Raw genomic sequence first — 23,367 nt, 5'->3', positions numbered from 1 at the left:
TGATCTAGAATTTGCAGTACATGATGAAATGATGGACCTGACGCTTTAAAAATCTGTTCTCCAAGTTTGACATCAGTTAGATTGTACATGATCGCATTGTGCAGCATAACATCTGAATATAAAGAACCACAAGCACATTTGAATTTGCATTTCCTCATCATACCCTCCAAATCTGTTGACCACTCACGATAAGTTTGTTTTGACCTTTTCTTGCAATGAAAGAATTTGTGCCTAGCTGCCACCACTTTCACTTGCTGGTTATACGAAAGTTCACTCAGAGTGACGTAAGGGAACAATTTCTGAAAGAGGCAAAAAACTGCACTTCTCACTGATGAAAAAAAGTAGTTTAGTTTCACAGTATCTGATTCTTTGTGAGAAATGATGTGGGCTTCATACTGTTGCAACCACTTGAGCCATTCCTCTTCTTTCTTTTTCATTAAACTGGTGAAAAGGTAGTATGGCACTCAGAGCTACATTTGTTGCATGTTGGGCTGTGTCAGGTGTTTGGTTCACCAATAACTGCTGTACCGAGCTTAGAAGGACTGCAATCTGCAGTGTCTGAAACTGCAACATCTGTGTTAGCTGCATTGCATCTATCGTTTGCAGCTGAGGTGCCTGAGCAGGAGAGGGGGGGGGGGGGGGGGGATGGGTTGCTCATTTCGGAATAGGCAAATGCAATAAACAGACAATGCAAGCAATAAAGTAAGCACCTACAATGCCCACCTGAAACCACTGAAAAGAAAAAAACACCATAAGACTCAGTTAAAACATGTAAACACCCCTGCAAAGAAAAGACAAGGTAGAATTAAGGTGCCAACAAAATACCATGGCAAAACAAAACTGTGGCAACTAGTGGATCTGGGTGCAAAATGTGAACAGGTTTTCACTTTGGTATTCATTCACCTCATTGCCAATCTTTTGTCCAGCCTCATCATCAACTGCATATTGGGTTTGCTAGACAAACAAGTTGTATTAATGAGTTTTATTACAATTACTGAAATACAATACTTAACTCTGCTTGTGACACATCTGTGTAAATGCCAAAGGGCAACACACAAAATAATCAGTCTTTGCAGTGACTGCTGATATATAATTCACAAAAGTCTGTCCTGAACTGCTATCAAAGTTGCTGTAATTGCTGCTGCTGTAGAACTGGCTAATCTTGGAGCTGCTGTTGAACTGGGCTGCCAATTGGCTGATCTCTCCTCACAGCCTTCTCTTCCCTGTCATTCCTGACTGGCATGCTGGTGCTGACTGCATGCCATAACACTATCGTACATTCATTTCCCATGCTTCAATGATAGCTGCTCCACTGATAAAAGGATAAAAGGGCAGGGAGCGTATCAGGCAGCGCAAATGTCTGCCTGACCACAGCTAAAAGGGGGCAGGCCAACAAAATGTGGGCCACTGTCAAAGCCGCCCCACAGCGACATACAGGAGGGTCCTCCCGGCGCAGTAAATAACTGTGTGTCAGCCGGGAGTGGCCAATGCAGAGCCGACAAAGGACGACTGAGTCCCTGCGGTTGGCTCGCATGGATGACCGCCACACAGTCGTCGTCTCCTTAATGGCATGGAGTTTATTGGGCGTGATCCGATCACGCCATTCAGCGTCCCAAAGCGCAAAAACTTTTCGGCGGGGGACTGCCCGCAAATCAGTCTCTGGGAGGCCAACATCCAGAGACGGTTGTCTCGTGGCCTCTTTCGCCAGGCGGTCGACATGTTCATTGTCCGGGATACCGACATGACCGGGGGTCCACACAAAGACCACAGAGCGGCCGCAATGCGCAAGAGTATGCAGGGACTCATGGATAGCCATCACCAGACGAGAACGAGGAAAACACTGGTCGAGAGCTCGTAAACCACTCGGGGAATCGCTACAGATAACGAAGGACGCACCTGAGCAGGAGCGGATATACTCTAGGGCATGGAAGATGGCAACCAGCTCAGCAGTGTAAATGCTGCAGCCATCCGGCAACGAACGTTGTTCAGAATGGTCCCCTAGAGTTAATGCATACCCGACACGACCAGCAACCATCGAACCGTCAGTGTAAACAATGCCAGAGCCCTGATACGTGGCTAGGATGGAATAAAAGCGGCGGCGGAAGGCCTCTGGAGGGACTGAGTCCTTTGGGCCCTGTGCCAAGTCGAGCCGAAGGCAAGAGCGAGGAACACACCATGGGGGTGTAAGCAAAGGGGCCCGGAAAGGAGGTGGAACAGTGAAACCCCTAATCCCGGAGAGAAGCTCTTTGATGCATACGGCGATCGGACAACCCGACCGGGGCCGACATTCTGGCAGATGGACGACTGACTGCGGCAACAGGACACGGTAATTTGGATGCCCGGGCAAGCTAAAAACATGGGCAGCATAAGCAGCCAGTAATTGTTTGCGTCGTAACCGCAGTGGAGGGACACCTGCCTCCACTAGTATGCTGTCCACAGGGCTGGTGCGGAAAGCACCAGTGGCAAGGCGTATCCCGCTGTGGAGAATTGGGTCCAGCACCCGCAACGCAGACGGGGATGCTGAGCCATAAGCTAGGCACCCATAATCCAGGCGAGACTGGATTAACGCCTGATAGAGCCGCAACAGGGTAGATCGGTCGGCACCCCAGCGGGTGTGGCTCAAGCATCTCAGAGCATTTAGATGCCGCCAACACGCCTGTTTAAGCTGCCGGATATGAGGCAGCCAAGTCAACCGGGCATCAAAAAGTACACCCAAAAACCTGTAGGTCTCCACCAAAGCAAGAAGTTCGCCGCCAAGATAAAGCCGCGGCTCAGGATGGACCGTTCGGCGCCGGCAGAAATGCATAACGCGCGTCTTGGAAGCCAAAAACTGAAAACCATGCACTACAGCCCAAGACTGCGACCTGCGGATGGCACCCTGTAGCTGACGTTCAGCTGCTGCAATGCTAATAGAGCTATAGTAAATGCAGAAGTCGTCAGCATACAGGGAAGCGGAGACAGAATTTCCTACTGCCGCAGCAAGACCGTTTATTGCAATTAAAAACAGGCAGACACTGAGGACAGAGCCCTGTGGTACCCCGTTCTCCTGGACGCGGGAGGAACTATACGAAGCCGCGACTTGCACGTGGAAGGTACGATACCACAGGAAATTTCTGATAGAGATCGGCAGAGAGCCCCGAAGACCCCATCCATGAAGCGTAGAAAGGATGTGATGATGCCATGTCGTATCGTACGCCTTCCACATGTCGAAAAAGACAGCGACCAGGTACTGACGGCGGGCAAAGGCAGTATGGATAGCCGACTCCAGGCTCACCAGATTGTCAGTGGCGGAGCGGCCTTTACGGAAACCACCCTGAGACGGAGCCAGAAGGCCCCAAGACTCCAGTACCCAATTCAAATGCTGGCTCACCATCCATTCAAGCAACTTGCAAAGAACGTTGGTGAGGCTAATGGGACGGTAGCTGTCCACCTCCAGAGGGCTCTTTCCAGGTTTCAAAATGGGGACGACAATGCTTTCCCGCCATTGCGACGGAAACTCCCCCTCGACCCAGAGACGGTTGTAAAGATCGAGGAGGCACTGCTGGTAGTCCACTGAAAGATGTTTCAGCATGTGACAGTGGATGCCATCTGGCCCAGGAGCGGTATCAGGGCAAGCGGCTAGGGCACTGCGAAATTCCCACTCACTGAATGGAGCATTGTAAGATTCTAGGTGGTGGGTGCGAAACAAAAGGCTCCGATATTCCATCTGCTCTTTAATGGAGTGGAAGGCCAGTGGGTAATTGGAAGAAGCGGAACTAAAAGCAAAATGCTCTGCTAAGCTGTTGGCAATGTCGCCGGAGTCTGTACAAACGGCTCCATTCAGTGAGAGTGCAGGGACGCTGACAGAGGTCCGATAGCCATAGAGGCATCGGACCTTAGCCCAGACCTGCGATGGAGAGACATGGAGGCCAATGGTGGACACATACCACTCCCAGCACTCCTGCTTGCTTTGGCGGATAAGGCAGCGGGCCCGCGCACGCAGCCATTTGAAGGTGATGAGGTGTTCAATGCAGGGATGTCGCTTGTGACGCTGTAGCACCTGCCGGCGATCTTTAATCACCGCAGCGATCTCAGGCGACCACCAAGGCACAGTCCGCCACCGAGGGGACAGTAATGATGCTGGTGGTGACCAATTGAACCACCGCATCAATGTCATCATTAGAGAGAGGCTCAATAGCAGCAGTGGAGGAGAACAAGTCCCAGTCAGCCTTATTCATAGCCCATCTGCTAGGGCGCCCAGAAGAGTGACGCTGTGGTAGTGACAGAAAGATCGGAAAGTGGTCACTACCACACAGGTCGTCATGCACACTCCATTGGACAGACGGTAAGAGGCTAGGGCTGCAGATGGAAAGGTCAATGGCGGAGTGCGTGCCATGCGCCACGCTAAAGTGTGTGGAGGAACCATCATTTAAAAGCGAAAGATCGAGCTGTGCTAATAAATGCTCACCTCGACCCGTCGCCACTGAACCACCCCACAGAGGGTTATGGGCGTTTAAGTCGCCCAGTAGCAAGAAAGGTGGCGGCCCTGGCTTGTCTTTGCCTTAACAAAATTCCATGACTGTATACGGTGGTCATTTTACCATACTGACTGACCACAGACTTTGGCTCACCACCATCAACAATGGGTTCAGATTCTACACCTGCTACATTGGGGCACCGTACTGACAATTTCTGGTGCGGCAGGAAGTATATTGGATCAGGATAGACAGTAACATTGCTGCTTGGTGGATACCTGCACATCTTGCCGGATCAAACAAGCAGCCCCACCAAGATGCTGTTTTCTGTGGCTGGAGCCAATGACACCATGGTCATGACTCCACTTGGATTTGGCACACCTTTTTCTCCGCCGTTCATAGTTCATCCTGATCGCCCAGATGTCTTCTATGCCATCTCAGCATGTGGTTCAAGCCTCCACCCACATCTTCATGATTGAAGGTCGGCCAGAAACAGTTGTCATAGCCAGTGGGCCTCAGTTTACATTCATCAAGGACACGTCATTCTGCGAGTCCAATGGAATTGGTCTTGTGCACACAGTGCCTTTCCACTGAGCATCCAAAGGTCTGGTGGGGCAGTTAGTTTGAACATTTAAGAATCAGCTATCAAAGCTTCACCATTCCCACTCTCTGGGTGATGCACTCTCCACCTTTTTGGCCTCCTATCTATCAACACCACAGAAAGGGACCAGTCCAACTGAACGACTCCATGGATGGCTGCAGCAATTATTTCTCTCCCTCCTCCACCCACAGCAGCCACAGGAGCCTCTACCACATGGTCTTTCAGACACTTTCACATCCATGATGATGTCTGGGTCCTGACATTCTCACAACAAGGCCACTGTTGGACTCTGGGAGTAGTGACATAGCAGTTGGGATGGGCAATGGCTCAAAGTACAACACATTGATGGTTTGCACTGTTGCAGACATCTGAACCAAGTCTGCCACAGGATACCACCAGTGGAACCTTACACAGACTCAGGACTTTCTCATGTTGAGGTTCATCTGCACCACAGTGGGACACTGTGGACCCTTTGTCTTCCCCTGTGGAGGATCGTCTCCCAGTACCCTGCCCTCTGCCAACACTGATGAATGTCGACTAGAGTGCTTGGGACCCACACCCTACAGGGGGCCCTGTTGACACCATGGGAATCGACAACGACTGAAATTTACTACCATCTCTCTCATCCTCTCATGGGGGGTCGGATGCCATGTACCCACCATTACCTAAAGGGAAGACACTGAAGCATCAAGGGTTTGCATATGTACATGATAATATTGCCTCCCCAGACTGCATTGATCACAAAAAGGGCAACAGATTGCAGGTCAAGCACTACCAGAGATCATCCATGCCAGAGACCTACTTCCTCCACTGTGCCATGTATGCAAAACTGGATCAGTTTCAATTCCTCTATGGCCCGGCTATATAGGGCAGTACAAGTCAACACTTTGGAAGTTTGGTCCACTGGAGCTATGGACCAATTCATACCCTGGCTCTTAGCAAAACATCAGTCAGAGTCTGCTCAGAAGCCACCGCAATGGGACCTATGACTTTACACAAACATCCCAAGATGTACCTGTTAGCCAACTATGCCAAAATCTTAGCCTCCATCATTAAGGATTATCAGTGGCATAGTCTTCACATACCACTACATTTATTCACTGCATGTTCCAAGCATACGCCTGTTAGTGTCTGAGAAGTATTATTATTTTTATTGAGAAAAGTTTTCCTTTGTTATTAAATGTCTCCACTGCAGTCATAATAAACATTTGTTCTCGTTTACCTGTATGTTGTTATTTCTTATCAAGCATCTCCCAATGTGAGATATAGCAATGTGCCTTTTCTTGGTCAAGGATTATGTCAGTGAGGTATTATTTACATAGGTGATACAAGAAGAAAGATTAGTATTTAATGCCCTGTCAATAATGAAGCTATTAGAGACAGATAACTGTCTGGGGTTGGGGAAGGACGGAAAGCTAAATAGAGGTACCAGCTACTCCCAGCTTAAACAATTTAGATAAAATGTGGGAAACCTCTAGATGACTGTATGGTACATTCTTCAGCAAGTATGTTCAGTTGACTATCACTGACCAGAGGAGGGTTGCACCTCTTGTTGACACATAGGAAGTGACAAATGTTTCCCTTTTCCAAAATCCACAGAAGGTGGTTACTGATCATCCACTCAGTAGTATTTCCACATAGATAATGCTGATACTGGTTGTGGTGATAAAGGAAAACTTGTTTTGGTGCATGGCAAAATTCTTTAGTGCCCATCAAATGAAAAGTGTAATATGAAAATAACTCACTCTCACCATGTGGCATGTGTGTGAACATACATTTAGAATTAATGTTCTGACAAAAACGTTCTATATGGACAAATGTAAATAGGTCTGTCATTCAGGAGCAGTTTTCTTCTTTGCATAATAGTATGACACATTAGACTGTGGACTGATAAAGGTATATGGGCCACACTGCATCCGTGTAAACTCCAGCTATTGTAGTAAGTTGCATCACTAAGAAAAAGCATCTGTAGCAATATGGGGGTTGAATCTTTTTCCACAGTATGCTTTACAAGATGTAGATTAAGCTTGATGCTTCCCAGAACACTAATTATGGGTATCATCATAATACTACCAGTATAGAAACATCCTGAGTGAACAAATTCATCATCATCTTGTCCAAGGGCATTTGCCCTCAATAGCCATGTGCATTATGCAAGGAAATCAATAAATGCAATTTGCAATAAACCTTTCATATTCTGTCATTTCCTCCATGGCAGCTTGAGTGATTTTCTATGCAGGGTCAGGCAAACTTTCTGGCATTGTCCAGTTAGTTTCCTTCAATACCTTATGTGGCATAAGCTCTCATAGTGTTTCATAGGGAAGAGAGACATATGACTGGAAACAAACTAATAGTTCCTTTTTGAGTTTTGTTAGCTATTTAATATTATGAAACATTTTTATAATGTAATGAATTTTTCAAGGAATAACCCAGTAAAATTAGGATGGACAAATTAACAAGTGCAACTTACATTAAGGTGAAAGGTTGATTCTTAACTTAGTTTATACTTTTCTTTTATACAAGAGAAATTATCAGTCACCTGTTTTTTCTCATCTTGCAGCAATTCATTCAGTCTTGCCTGCTTCTCTGCAGCTGCTTCAGCCCCTGTTTTCAGGCCAGCACCTTCATTATTATAACTTCCAGACTTTTGGTTCAACTTGTCTTTCTTCATTACCTGTTGATCTCTCTCTCTGTAAAATTAATTAACTTTAACAAAAAACATAAATTCAATTATGTTTAACCTGTTAATTAATAATATTGAATACCTACTGATTTAATTCATGAATATTTTCAAGTAATTTCTTTTTTTCTTTTTGAATGATTTCTACTTCTGACAGTTTCTCTCCTAACATTCTCTGAAGTTCAGACTTCTCTTGTTCTTTTTTATCAATTAACTCTTGGTTATCTTTTCTGCAAAGAGGAACATTATTAATGTGTTTGCATAACTTCTGATCACTCATGGCTAATGGTGTGCTTAAGGAACAGAAATGTTCTGCCTGCTCACCTCACTGTGTATGATCTAGTTCAAGAAGAAAAAACTCCGGCAGATTTTTAATTTATTGCATAAACAAGGTTAAACATCTAAATTGAACTACAATATGGAAGGCAAAAGGGAAACTGTTGTACATAAACATTCAAAATAAGCTTGAGGAAAAGGTTGGGTGGCCAAGATTACAATGCAACAAATACTAAGTCAAGAAACTTCAAAAAATTGTTTGAATACAGAATAATATTAAGCAATGTTAATTTTGGTAAATTAAAAGAATGAATAATACCAACTGAAATAAACACAAACCTTTTTCTCAGGATGTAAATTTAAACTATTTTTGCAGTCCGGTGTTCACACTTTTAATGTCAACTGTAACTGACAGGCCATGTGAGGTGAGAAGTGGAGGAATCATCCACAAGTAAGGTGGAGTTTTTATAGGGTTTCCCAACAGTTGATGACACAGTGTTCATTGCTACTGTAAGTAAAGTGATTCTTAAATCATGCTCTAGTCTGGAAATGAGTTCTAGACTTTATTTGAAATGCCATATTACAAGCAACAACCATACAAGGCGGGGGGAAGACCATGGAATCTCTGTACATGTAAGTGGGCAATTTTTTTTCCCCCCCTTATGTGGTGGTGGAGGCATTTTTAATATTGAAGAAGATACTTTAAAAAAGTCGCTTACAGAGGAAAGCCCAGCTATTAGAGCTAGTTTATGAATGTTAGATTAATATTCTCTGAGCTCGTTGCAGCAGCAATTAACAAACTACTTCTTCCAAGGTGCAGTTAAGATAAGAGTTGCTCATCCACACTAGCATTTTCTGGTCACAGCAGACAAGGGTAATACTAATGCAGCAAGGTATGTTGAATGCATTTGATGTAGTAGTTAGCATTGCTGGGTGGTGTGCTGTGGGTCACCAGTTTGAACCCAACCACTGGCAATTATTTGTTATTTTGTATTCATCCATTATGGAAAGGTCTTTTGTTTGTATAGTCTGTAACATTCAATGGTGTTATAAATAGATACACTTTTCATCCAGGGCTTGGTATTATTCTGGCTGTATGTTGATTTTCATAATAAATGTGCTTTCAGTGCTGTGTGTTACACTTCATTGATAACTCTGCTTTCACATTTGGACTCAGTTCTAAGAATGTCATTGCTTGGTGGAGACACTGGGTAATTCCAAACATCTACATCAACATAGCTTTTACATTGCCTGTCTGGAGCTATCACCTAAATCAACAGGAACAGAATACAAGCAGTACTTCATTCCCAATGGCCATATATTCAGGAGAAAATGGATTCCAAATTAGCAGTAAAGTCAGCAGCATGCTGGGGATCCATCATTGCTTCTCTGGAGATGCTATGCTAGTCAGGGCATGACTAGATTTGATTGGGTCATGAAATGCTACAGGTGGGATGACATGATGTGATGGCAAATGGGTACTTTTACTTTCATGGTACAATCCAGCAATGGTTCAACTGTAATGAAGAGAAGTTCAATAGCTGGGATGAATTCCAGATTGAACTGAAGAAAATGTTTAATGACAATCAGCAGCAAGTCCACTTAATGTAAGAACAACTGAAGAACAGGGCTCAGCTTCAAGGGGAAACAACACAGACCAACCTACATAATATTTTAGCCTTATATCAGATTTTGAATTTGAATATGACAGAAGCCGACAAAATCTCGCATTTTATGAGTTGCAGGAAACCTGTACCAAGCTCTTTTGGTAAAGGATTTCACAATAACTGAGGAATCCATCAAGTGGTGCCAGCATGTCAAGGAAATGCAACAGAAAGAGTTGGATGAAGAGGTATGAATGAATCCTGACTTCGGTCCCTACAGGAGTTGTGGAAGATAACTGACCACCTCTCTCTCATACACCAGGAGCAATTTTTTGGCAACCAGATCACGCTGTACACTGTTGCAGAGAAAGAAGACAAGTTTGTGTTGACTACTACACCACCAAATATCAGTCATCACAGCTATTCAGACCAGTCAACTGCCTGGATGAGGTCAGTCCCCAACATACTGTAGCTGTCCCTCACTAACAAATACAGGTACCAGCTACTCCCAGCTAAATCTTCAAAGGATGCATACAGGGGTCCACATGTGGGCTTATATTTTAGGACATAGCTACTGAGCCAATGATAGAGCAATGGGAGTAGTAGCATACACTGATGATATGCTCATAGTGGTATCAGGAAACTCAAGAAAACAGAACAAAAGACTTCGCAGCTTCTCATAGACATCAATGAATGGTGTTTTTTTACAGCAGAGGTGGGGGGGGGGGGGGCAGGTTGCCAACTAAACCACTGGTGGAATAATACATGGTAGATAGAGTGGGATTCAACAGAAAGGGGCATCACATCTACACTTTTTTCCTATTCATGAAGGAACAAATAAGGCTTACACATATAGATCAGAGACATGGCATGGTTCATACCCAGAACACCTCTATTGGTTTGGTCTCAGCCAAACACCCATGTGCACTTGTGGAGGAGTAGGAACTCCAGAAAATGCCACTTACACTGTGATGACCTCTCACACATATGACCCTGAACTGAATGTGACAACATAGGACAAATTCTGAACAGCTGGATGACTGGTGCATACTGAATGGCATAATCGATAATGTGTCATGTACCTTACACAGATTATACAAACAACAACAATCACATACACAGATAAGAGCAAACATGCAAACACAAGAACAGGATACTTGAGATGACACAGATCCAAGCACAGAAACAGACTCAGATGCTGAAACAGATACAGTGAGATTAATGAACAGTCCTAGATGTAAGATAAGACTAAATAAAGAAACACAGAAATTGATAAACTTTCATAAAATATTTTAAGGTATGTGGAAACATCTTGACCAATATGTGTAAATTAAAAGATATACTGTAGCTTAGGTAGAATCATATGGCTTAGGTAAAGTAATACCTAAAATGAAAGTGATGCAAAAGGTTGTTGTGCTTAGGTAATATTTTACCTTACAGACAACACAAACACCAGGAACACAAAGTAAGGAAGTCAAAGAGGCACAAATAAAATGTACTGATTATGTCGCATGTAAAGCACATATGACCTGTAGCAAATGTAATAGAAGGGTAATACAAACACATGCCTGTGCATATAAATTTATCAAATGATTATTAAAGCTCTATTTTCTATACTACCTTAAATGTGATAGGCTTTATGATTTACCAAGCTCTCACACTCAAGATAGCTTGGTAGTGGGATCTCTAACAGAAATCTATGTACTTTTCTATTGTCTTTTATTTCTCCTTCTTAAATGTAAGCATCTTATAATTTTAGAATTTTTTCCTAAATTTATAATGTGTCAGAATAATGTTATATCAACCCTTTTCTGCCTTCCTAAATTCCTATATTCTATTCATGAACCATTAATTTTAAGATTTTCATTTCTAAATTATTTTAAAGTCTATAAATATTTAAACTTGTGATATTTTTAATCCTTACTACAAATAAGAAGCAAAGAAAAGCCGGACAAGTAAGGGAATGGAAAGAAGTGATGGTACTATGATTCACAAACCAGAGGAAGTATTGGGACAGTGGCAAGAACACGTAGAGTGCCTATATGAGGCTGATCAAAAATCAAAAGATATTGAATTAGAAGGGGAGATGAGAGTTACAGAAGAGGACAAAAGATCCTTAATCTTGAAAGGAGAAGTAGAAAAGGCTTTAAGAGACGTGAAGCATACTGGCCGCAGCGGCAGAGCGATTGTACGCGCTTCAGTCCGGAACCGCGTGACTGCTACAGTCACAGGTTCGAATCCTGCCTCGGGCATGGATGTGTGTGATGTCCTTAGGTTAGTTAGGTTTAAGTAGTTCTAAGTTCTGGGGGCTGATGACCTCAGATGTTAAGTTCCATAGTGTTCAGAGCCATTTGAACCATTTTTAAAGGTGAAGAATTATCTAGCAAGTGGAATTGATGGCAGCAGAATTGTTAAAGTACCTTTGGAATAGTGGTGTGAAAGAGTTATCATATAGATGTAATAACACGTATGAAAATGGTGAATGGCTGGATGAGTTCCTCTGAGTTATCAATTGAAAAGAAAAAAAATGCCAAGAAATTTGAAGATTTTGTAACTAGAAGTTTGATATTGTATGTAGCAAAAGTTTCCTTAATGATAAATAGAAGACTTCATGCAAGACAGGAAAAAAGTATTGCAGAGGAACAGTATTGATTTAGAAGAGGGAAAAGTACGAGAGATGCAATTGGACTGCTGAGAATTATAGGTAAGAGATATATTGACAGAGAATGAGAAGTTTATATTGTTGTCATTGACTTGGAAAAATCTTTGGATACATTACAGTGGAATAAATCAATGGACATTCTAAGGGAGAATGACGTTGACAGGAGGGATTGAAGGCAGATTAAAAATCTTTACCTGCAACAGAAAATATGAGTACAAATTAGGAATAAGCAGACATGAAAACACAATTGGAAGTTGAGTGAGGGAAGGCTGCTTTTTCTCTTCCCCCTCAATACTGTTTAACATATCTGCAGCACATGATTCACAAACGTTTGAAAAAAAAAAAAAAAAAAAAAATTAGAGGAGTTCGGTTGGTAGGAGGAGGATAGAATGCATTTGATTTTCAGATGATATGGTGTTATTGGCAGAGAGCAGAAGAACTATGACTAGAATGTTTAAAGAATTAAATAAGGCCTCCGAGGAATTCACAATGAGAATTAATAAGAGAATATGTATAGAGATAAGTGCAAGAAAAGTAAGAACAAATATAGCGTTATCACAGGAAGATATAGAGCAAGTTAGTGCTTTCAGATATCTAGGACACATTATTACAGATGTCAAGAGATTAATAAGGAGGTGAAAACATGTATAGCAACTGCCAATGAGGCATTTAACAAGAAGATGAGGCATCGGTGTGGGTGGATGGACAGGGCCCTGAGGAACAGACTAGTGAAGTGCTTCATCCATAGCATGGTATTACACAGAAGCGAGACAGAGACACTGAGGAAAGATAAAAAATATGAATAGAAGCATTTGAGATGTGGATTTGGAAGTGAATGGAAGGAACAAAATGAGTAGACAAACTGAGAAATGAGGAGGTGTTAAGAATAGTGGGGGAAGGGAGAGAAATTTTAAAAGTAATCAGGAAGAGGAAACAAAATGGGTTTGGACCTGGATGAGAAAGGATTTCTTACTGATGGATGCTGTGGAAGGAACAGTAACAGAAGAAGAAGAAGAAGAAGAAGAAGAAGAAGAAGAAACCAGACAGTGGATAGTGTAAGGATAGGAAAAAATTATGACACAACGAAGTGGGTAGCAAATGACAGGCCTGCATAAAGAGTTACATGTGAAGAACTGCCCTAGAGCAGAATACTGGTGATGAGGATGATGACAAATATATAAGTTTCACATTCTGTACATATACAATTTCATATTGTGAAAATATGACTTGCCTTAGTAACTAGGTGGCAGGCCATTTGTAAATGACAGCAATTAAAAGAATTAAAACAAATCCACTGGGTGCCTAATTTAGGAAAACTAAGCAAAGTGACCATCCACGGAGGTGAGGCTACCACAAGCAAAACTTCCCCATGGATGACGGTTGCCAAAACGTCAGGAAATCTTACTGATATCATTAATTGCCAACCTGACTGGGGACTCGTTGACCCAGGGTTTCCTTTTCCTGTAATGCGTAATGTTTATTGTTGCTCACTAAAAAAGATGCAAAAGTAATTGTGATGAAAGTTGCAAAATCAGAAATCTGTCCAGCTGACAGGAACCTGTATTGAAAGAATAACTATCAATGACAGAATACGGACCAAATTTGTAATTGTGTCAGAATTTTATTCTCATATTGGATTTCTTGCTGGCATCAGCAGCAATTCATAGAATGTGGAAGATCATACACTCAAAAGAATGAAGCTGTCTCAACAACCACACATAACAAAGATTGCTCTGGATGGGTGTTTACCACTGAAAAAACTGTTATATCACCGTTATCAGCAAGACAAGTACCTGTTGTCAATCTAGATGCTGAGTTAAATTACAAAACTTTTGCTAATATCCAAAAGCTACTCAGTCCAACAAGAGAGATTTCATGTGCGTAATGATCATAAGCATCATACGTGGTCAAGGGGAACCTTGGATCCAAACTTTCAAAGGCAGCTCCAATGTGCCCTTAAATATATGTGCACAGGGACAGATGAACCTGTTCAGGAAGGACAGCTTACCGTATTTACTCAAATCTAAGCCGCACCTGAAAAATGAGACTCGAAATAAAGGCAAAAATAATTTTCAGAATCTAAGCCGCAGCAGAAATTTGAGACTCGAAATTCAAGGGGAGAGAAAAGTTTTAGGCCGCACCTCCAAATCGAAACAAAGTTGGTCCATTGTAATATGAGACACAACTTAGGTCGAATGAATGACGATACAGCTACAGTAGTTTGGTTCGAGTCGAAAGCTTAGCAGTTAAGCTTTACCAGGTAGCCATTGCTATGCGTCAGGCGCTCCATCCTTATTTATGTGGGTACCCTTCGTTTTTCACGTGCTTCATCTGGTTTGAATTGATTGCTTATTTTTCTTTGATCTGATAATTGCCGTTCTCTTTGTTATATGTGTTTTCGTCACTCTAAGCTGAAAATGCATAACTGTACTGTGTCATGCATTGTTTGTCGCATTCCGATAATGAATGTTAATGACCTGTCGCCGCTCGCGGCATGGTTTGCTTTTGTGCATGATACCGCCGCTTACAATAAAAAAAAAAAGAGAGTAATTGTCTCAGTAGTGAAACAATGGCAAGAGACTGCTATTTGTTGTTATTTACACTGCTGCTTTCTTTGATAATGATCAACAAGAACCAAATAATAAACTGCGTATGATAGAAGATGTTCTGAATGAGAGTTTAGCAAAAATTTTTCTCTGTTTGAAAATCTTTGCAGACGCCTCTTTAGTACATTATTTTCTGCACAGAAATTAGAGTCATCTTAGATTTAAAAATCTAGTCAATTGCCGTGCTTCATTTCTGACTGTATCACTATTAGGCATAAGAATAATACGAATATGAACATGACATATATGTATACTTCCGCATTTGTGTTATCTCACTCTAGTTTCGTAGTTTATTAGGCAGACAGGATTTAAATGAGATAGCAGCAAACACGAAAGAATACATGGCAAAATGTTTATATTCGTATTATTCTTATGGTGAAGAGAATACTGCATGTGATTCAGAGTTCACAAAAGTTCCCATTAGCAACAATCTCTTCTCACAGATAGAAAAAAAAATCAGAACGTAGAATAGGCCATACTGACAAACATCGCAAAAGCTCTTGCCAGTTGGATTTTCGTAGTACATTGAAAAGCTGCTACATTCGAAGATGAACAATACGGAATTTGTATTTACTTCGTTGGATAATGTATGAAAATGTAGTGGTCGAAATTCAGGGCGGAGAAAAAAGCGTCTTCCACCTTTTTTTAAAATTTATTTACTGATGCAGAGGTTTTGGCACCAGTATTTATCTTTGTGCCTGTAAAGTACGCCTGTGTAGTGCTACATATATTCGATGGCAGAAGTTAGTTGTGGTGGCACCTACCAACATATTTCAGAACTTCCGCTTACTTTGCACTCGATTCTAAGCCGCAGGCGGTTTTTTGGATTACAAAAACCGGAAAAAAAGTGCGGCTTAGATTCGAGTAAATACGGTAGGTCCATCAATGAAGAATCTTGCTCCATTACCACTACATATGGCATATTGGTGTAACCTACTATCTAACTGCCAAAGGATCTGGCCTGACTGAAGAACATCAGTGACCGTCAGACATTCTGCACATATATTCAAATGCTTTCAAATCCAGAGTGGAGAAGAGAGAGATGAAGTGGCACATGGTAAAACACCAGAGTAACACTGGGGATAGTATACCAAATAGTGTGTGTTGCCAGATGAACTACAGACAATTCAAGAGGAAGTGGAGAAGATGCTGCAAGATGACATAATTGAATCTTCATGGAGGCCTTGGCCATCTACTGTGATCCTCATGAATGAAAAGAATGGCACATGGAATTTCTGAAGGTTGATGAGGCTAAATGAGAAAGACTGCCTTTGTAATTCCCGAAGGCACTTACATGTTCAAAATTATGCCATTGGGATTATGTAATGGTTCAACAACCTTTAGTATATGATGCATAACCTGCTTCTACACTTTAAATGAACTACATATTTTTGTTGTCTGGATGACAGTCATTTTCTCAACAACATTTGAAGAAAATCGTAGCTCCATGACAGTAGTTTTGAATTGTGTTCAGCCTGCAGGATAAATCTGATCCTGAATCTGAAAAAAGTGTCTCTTCACCACCCAGGAAGTGAAAGTCTTGGGGGCACTTAGTGAACACTGATGGAGTTCTACAAGATCCAGGGAAAATGAGTGACTGCTCTCATTTTCTGACTGCTTGGCACATTCATGATGTCAGAAGTTTACTGAGAGTCTGCTCATGTTACCTGTGATTCACAGATGACTTCTGTACCTAGGCACATCCCTTGCTAGACCTACTGCAGGTAGATGCCAAATTTTTCTCACATTAGGTGCAAGAAAGATCATTCCTTATCTTTAAGGAGGTGCTTATGTCTCTCTAGCCCTAGCACTGTATAGCGAGAATGCCAAGACAGAGCTTTACCCTAGCAATATAGTTACAGGATAGGTGGAGTTTTAGTACAAATCTAGCAAGGTACTGAAGAGATGATAGTTTATGCTCCTGAAGTACCCTCCAATTCTGAGGTGAACTACTCTGTAACCAAGAAAGAATACCTTGCAGTTGTTTGTGCCATCAACAAGCTCCAGCCATGTTTATTTGGCAAACCACTCTCATTTGAGATGGATCAAAATTCTCTCTGTTAGGTGGGTCAACATCATTCTGAAGCATGGAGCTCCCTGTGTGATGATTTGTGATTGTGTAAAGTTTCTTAGTCAAGAGAAGAATCAGAGGTAATCAGATATTATGACATCACCCACAGGATGACAATTGTTTACCAAACACAGACTAATGGCCCCACAAGATGCTTCAAGAAGATGTTGGCAGATACTCTCTTGATGCAGACTGATATCAAACAGAGAGATTGGGATACTACACTGCTCATCATGAGGTTCACATACAACACAGCAAAGCAAGACACTACAGCCTATGCACCATTTTCTCTGCTCTACAGTCGTGAGACCAAAACAACAATTGCTACACTGTTCCAGTTTCAATGGGAGCAATACACAGAATGACTACATAACCAGGACTGAGGTAGCAAGGGAGTTGGTCTGCATATGAAGCATGGATGCTCAGGAGGAAGACAGAACGCAGTAATTTCAGGGGCTGCTTAGTGAGATACAGCCCAGGAGAGGCTTGCATGGATTTTCACGCATCTGCAGAAACTGAGGCACTCAGAAAAGTTACTGAAGTGCTACTCTGCTGTATATATACTTCCTTGTGTGTCAGACATCATACATGAAACTTAGGATTGCAACCCTTCATCAAGAAGACAAATGTGCAGAGACGTCATCAATGTCTTCTGTACAAATCCCTACCACAACCCTGAGGTGCAGATAGGCAATGGTGTCATCTTATTCATGCAAACTGAAAATCCATTCAGTTATTGTGAAGCTTCGATGGGAGGAGCTATCTTTGACACTTGTCAGTATAGAAAATATGATAACACAACCAGAATGCAAGGATTCGCAGTGCTACCAGGAGACCACTGAAAAGATTGAAATCTAAGATGAGAACTTTCAAAAAAGTGAGTTGATCTTTCACCAGGAGAGCAAACAATGCTATGAGCCAGGTAACATGTAATAGTTAGCGTTGCTGGATGCAGGATGCTGCTCACCAGTTCAAACTAAAGTTTCTGCCAATTATTTCATTTGTAATGTTTGTATATTCTGGGATACTTTATGTTTGTATAAATATTATCACTCTCTGTCCACGTGTTCGGTTATGGCTGTATGCTGGTATTAATAATAAATGTGCCTTCAGGGCTAAGACTTTTGCATCACTGACATTGGGTGTTTGAATCTGGATATGGCATGGTAATATCTAAAATGTAACAGTCTTGTGCTTTATGATTTGGTAATTTCTGTAACACTTGCATGTGCAAATAGGTGCCAACTCCAGCATATCAGGCCAGAATGCTGAAGGGTGGCATTCCAGCCCAAGATGATGGTGAACAAAGCCTAGAGAAAGGAGAAAGGAAGAAGGAGGAAGGAAAAGGCAGCAAGAAAGAAAGGACACTTAATACTCAGATTCAAAAACTGAAGTACTGAGGTGAGACTCAATAATTTGCCCCCCCGATTATTAAATTGTAATATATCACAAAATCAGTTTTACTTTCAGATGCAAACAGAAACATGAGCATTGTGTCTATTAGATATTAAATTAACATGCAGAAACTGAAGAAACTAGACTATCAAAGCACACAGATGAAATTATATAATTCACTCCTTATTAGGAACTTGTAAAAGTCACAAAATTGGTTACTTCCCTGTTGCTGCTGCTGTCTTGGTTGGCTGCTGCTGTCTGACTCAGCTCTTGACCAGTGTTACCCTTGCCATCCCCTTGGTCTTAACTATCCAGGATTCTGTTTTGCCCTCAAAGAATGTGGATACTTGGTGCTCTTTGTCTGGACTCTGGGTCACTTTGGGACCCCAGGGAAAGAACTTGCTGACTGGCTGGCCAAAATTGGCTACTGGAAAGCTGCCTCTTGATATCAGTATTCCAGAATTGGACCTTTGATTGGTGTTACACCATCAAGTTGCAAGGATTTGGAATATCTAATGACTTACTCTGAGTTTGCCAAATAAGCTACGGGCAGTGAAGGAGACCACAAATTTGTGGAGGTCCTCCATACAGGCTTCTCTCAAAGACAGCATTATCCTATGCTGCCTCTACATTGGCCATAATTGACTGACTCCAGCATGAGAATCATCCACTGTCATTGTGGTGCCCGCCCTGCATTGGAGGCTGTCCTAACCCAGCCACCCTGTGCCAGATTTTTAATTTACCTGACTTGCTTCCTGTGGTGTTAGTGGATGATGCCTCAGTGCAGTGGCTGACTTGCTTTTACAGTTTATTCATGAAGCAATCTCCCTCTCCCTCTCCCTCTCCCTCTCCCTCTCCCTCTCCCTCTCCCTCTCCCTCTCCCTCTCCCTCTCCCTCTCCCTCTCCCTCTCCCTCTCCCTCTCCCTCTCCCTCTCTCAGGCTGGCGCCTCAGCATTGTCTGCCCATTTAGGGGATGGCTGGATGCCTTGTTGCCTCCTCTTCTCTGAATTGACAGTGGCTGTCTGGGTTTTGTAGTTTGCCCCAGTGCTCACTCTACATGCTCTTTTTCTCTTCTTCCCCCTTCTCATGTGTTCTGTCCACTTGGTGTTCTGTCCACTTGGTGTTCTGTCCACTTGGTGTTCTGTCCACTTGGTGTTCTGTCCACTTGGTGTTCTGTCCACTTGGTGTTCTGTCCACTTGGTGTTCTGTCCACTTGGTGTTCTGTCCACTTGGTGTTCTGTCCACTTGGTGTTCTGTCCACTTGGTGTTCTGTCCACTTGGTGTTCTGTCCACTTGGTGTTCCTCCTCTTTTTTCCTGTGCTTCTCTCATTTAGTCAGTATTGCAAGTCCTTTCTGGGTACTGTTGGGTAGGGCGCCTCTGGTAAGTGGTGGTGGTGGTGGTGGTGGTGGTGGTGGTGGTGGTGGTGGTGGTGGGAGGGAGGGGGGCAGGGGACATTGTGGCCCCCATTGCACTTTCTGCCTCTGGGTGGCCTCCAGCTGCTCCATGGACATGAGCAGCCATGTTCAAATTGTTATGGGCACTGGAATCTGGCTAAAGCCAGAGGTAACATCAGCCAATTTTTTGTGAAGAACCTAATGGTGTTTCCAAAAGGATTGGTTAAACACAGTTGGTGGTGCCATGTTTGTCACACTTAGATGTAATTTAACTTGTTGTGAAACTGAAGTAGATAGCTCCTGTGAGTTAGTATGAGCAGAAGTCATTCTTAGCAAATGACATAAAATAATAATTGGATCCTTTTACTGACCTCAAAATTCAGATGATAATTGCTGAAAGGTTCAAAGGAAACTTGAGTTTCATTCCAAGCACTTACCACACTCAAACAATTCTAGTTGGTTGTGATCTTAATTTACCCTCAATATGCTGGCAAAAATTCGTCTTTAAACCTAGAGGTATGCATAAAATGTCATCAGAAATTGTACTAAATGCATTATCTGAAAATTATTTCAAGCAGTTAGTTCATGAGCCCATGCAAGTAGTAAAATGCACTTGACTGCTTAGCAACAAATAATCCTGAGCTAATAACCAGCATCTAAATGGGTACAGGAATTAGTCAACACAGGGTTGTTATAGTGAGACTAAGTATTGAAACCCCAACTCCTGCAAAAAGGAACGAAAAATATACATATTCAAAAAAGCAGATAAAAATTCATTTGACACCTTCCTGTAGGCCAATCTCCACTCCATCCGAACTAAAAATGTAAGCATAGATCAGATGTGGCTTGAATTCAAAGAAAATAGTATTGAGAGCAATTGAGAAATTTATATCAAATAAATTAACAAAATGTAATGCAGACTTCAATGTAAAATGCTTATAATAGTTTCCACAATGAAACTTTGTCTTCAAACTGGCAGAAAATCCAATGAGATTCTCATTATACGTGAAGTATGCTAGTGGCAAGACATAATGTCTTCTCTGCAAGGTAGCATTGGAAATACTATTGATGACAGTGCTGTGGAAACAGAGTTACTTAACACAGCCATCTGAAATTCCTTCACGAAAGAAAGTGAAGTAAATATTCCAGAATTCAAATCAAGAACAGCTGCCAACATGAGTAATGAGAACGTAGACATCCTCAGAGTAGTGAAACAACTTGAAGCACCTCTTCTGGTCCAGACTGTATACCAGTTATGTTCCTTTCAGAGTACGCTGATACAATGGGAAGGGAAGAAGGAGTTGGAGGGAGAGGGAGAAGAAACCATGCTGGAGACACTAGGGTGGGAGCTCTACCCCAAACGACTCATGCTATGGAAACAGAACTTAGAAAGGAAGGTCAAACCCTAGGGAGGACAAAAAAATAAAATAATGTAAAATTTAAAATAAATAATGTAAAATTTAAAATAAATAATGTAAAATTTAAAATAAATAATGTAAAATTTAAAATAAATAATGTAAAATTTAAAATAAAATAATCTAAAAGTAAAACAACATAAAATAAGGAGAGAGAAAAGGGAGAGTGGAAACATGAGACATAAAAGTAATTGCAAAACCAAGGGAATAGCTGGGTCATTATAAAGGGAACATCTAAGGAGAAAGGTGGCAGGAAGGTGGGTAGGATGGGAAGGAGTGGATTTAGGAAACAAAAGGCAGCACAAGAGAGAAGAAAGGCTGCAATAGGTCAGCACCTTGTGCATGCCACAAATGTACCCACAAAAGAGTTGTGGGCCATCTGGGGGATCTAACAAACAGGGGTTAGACTGTACTGTTTGAGGAAGACACACCTCTGATGGTTCATTCACTGTTCAGCACACAGTGCGAGCAATTGTATGGCACCAACGCAACTGTCACAGAATCTTATTAGACAGTAAGTACCACCTGTGTAAACATTTTTCAGCGTATATTTTTTTTTTGGATACCATGATACACTGAGCACAATAATACCATTATACCACAGAAATAACAGCACTGTCAGATAAAAATATACTTTGCGAGTTGTCGTCATGAGTGGAGAGAAGTAAACAGAACTGAAGTGACGAATGATATTGCTATCGATTACTGTGGCACAGCTCTGATATTGAAAGAATGAATATGTTGTCTGGTTCACATTCATTGCCACTAGAAATCTGGTGTCTTCTGTTTGCTTGGTTACCATCACACAGATAGCTGTGTGAGGACGACTTCATCCTGCCAGTGTGATTGGAAGGAGGAATGCTGCAGATGTACAGTGGGTTTTACAGCTCACAGCTTGTGGTCCCTCACCTTCAGCCATTCTTCCTTCCATTGATGATTAACCTTCTGGTTCAACAGCTATTTCACTGCATAAGACATGCTTAAGGAAAGCTACTGAGCAGCCAAGAGATTTCCCATGTATATACGGTCTTAAAAATGTGATACTCATCTAAAATATTGTTGAATGTATGTACAAAAACCACATACTGGGTGCAGATTTTTTTAAATATTAGTCAAATCTGAAACAACTCTGGGCCTCCAAAGAAACCTCCCTTACTGTAAAAAAATGTTCACCACATCTGCTTTCAAATTATAGTTCTTTGCTTGGATCCTAACTGGCCCCCCTCTCTCACAGATGACTATTGAAAAGTTGTTCTGTGAGCAAACAACAGTATGGTGTGCAGGCAGCTGGGTAACTGAATACATTTTTGATGCTTGTCACACAAGTAGTAGTTACTGCCTGATTGGGTGTGGTGGAGTGCCTCACTAACTTCAGCACAGAGGTTGAAGTGAGGATAATTCTAAATGAAACTCTAGAACACCTGATACCCTCGTGGTGGTGTGAATCCTTGACCTTGGATCTTACAGTATGGTTGTCTAAGAGAACCATACACCAATAATCATGCTGTGACTGTACAGAAACACAATAAAACTGGGGGAGACCTGCACGGTCTGCTCCATACACATGGCATGCAACACATTTGCACCTCACTGACCTTAAAATTTAGAAAGGTTTCCCTCAATTTCAGTTCTGGAACAATAAATAATGGGAACTATTATAAACATTCATTTGTCTGATTGAATCTTAAAACCAGCTTTTCATGCCTATACCTCCATGGTTGTCTGCAGCTGGCATGTATTTGCTGAAAAATTGGAAGATGAATAAAAACTGGAAGGTCATCCACAAATAAAGAGCACTTAACAAGGCACATTGCTGTGAGTGCAACTATGATACCTACTTGGGGCATCATTGGTCCTTCCTTAGTATAAGAAGAGGGATTAAACTTTTCTTGTATAAAAAGATCTGATAAAACATAATTGACTCAGTACCTAAAATTATGTGAGAAGACCATACAAATACAGTGAGATTGGGGGCATCACGCATAGCCCCATACATGTAGTTGTCTGAGGACATTATGCCTCCAAGTAGTATCATAGGTCTTTAAGTTAAAAAAAAACGAAGAAACACTTATCGTTATGTGCTGGCTATGTAAGAAACTCTGTTGTTCAGCTGTCTGTAGCAGGGTCAGGTTATTAACAGTGGAGCAACTTCTTCTGTAACAATACTGAAAGTGACTAAGAAACTGCCTGGATTCTAAAATCTGAAAG

General features: G+C 41.9%; 1 protein-coding gene across 1 annotated transcript in view; it reads right to left on the bottom strand.

Annotated features, from left to right (window-relative positions):
• Positions 1–23,367, bottom strand: part of LOC126183365 (structural maintenance of chromosomes protein 4-like) — a 313,166-nt gene that overhangs the window by 268,625 nt on the left and 21,174 nt on the right. Inside the window, exons 2-3 of the mRNA XM_049925284.1 lie at positions 7,825–7,965; positions 7,595–7,745 (exon numbers count right to left, since the gene is read on the bottom strand). Coding sequence (XP_049781241.1) covers positions 7,595–7,745; positions 7,825–7,965 — 292 coding nt within the window. The remainder of the gene's footprint in view (positions 1–7,594; positions 7,746–7,824; positions 7,966–23,367) is intronic.

This window comes from Schistocerca cancellata, chromosome 4 (genome assembly GCF_023864275.1).
Source record: "Schistocerca cancellata isolate TAMUIC-IGC-003103 chromosome 4, iqSchCanc2.1, whole genome shotgun sequence".
Lineage (NCBI taxonomy): Eukaryota > Metazoa > Arthropoda > Insecta > Orthoptera > Acrididae > Schistocerca > Schistocerca cancellata.
The sequence above is the reverse complement of the archived record's forward strand: the minus strand, read 5'-3'. Positions and strand labels throughout refer to the sequence as shown.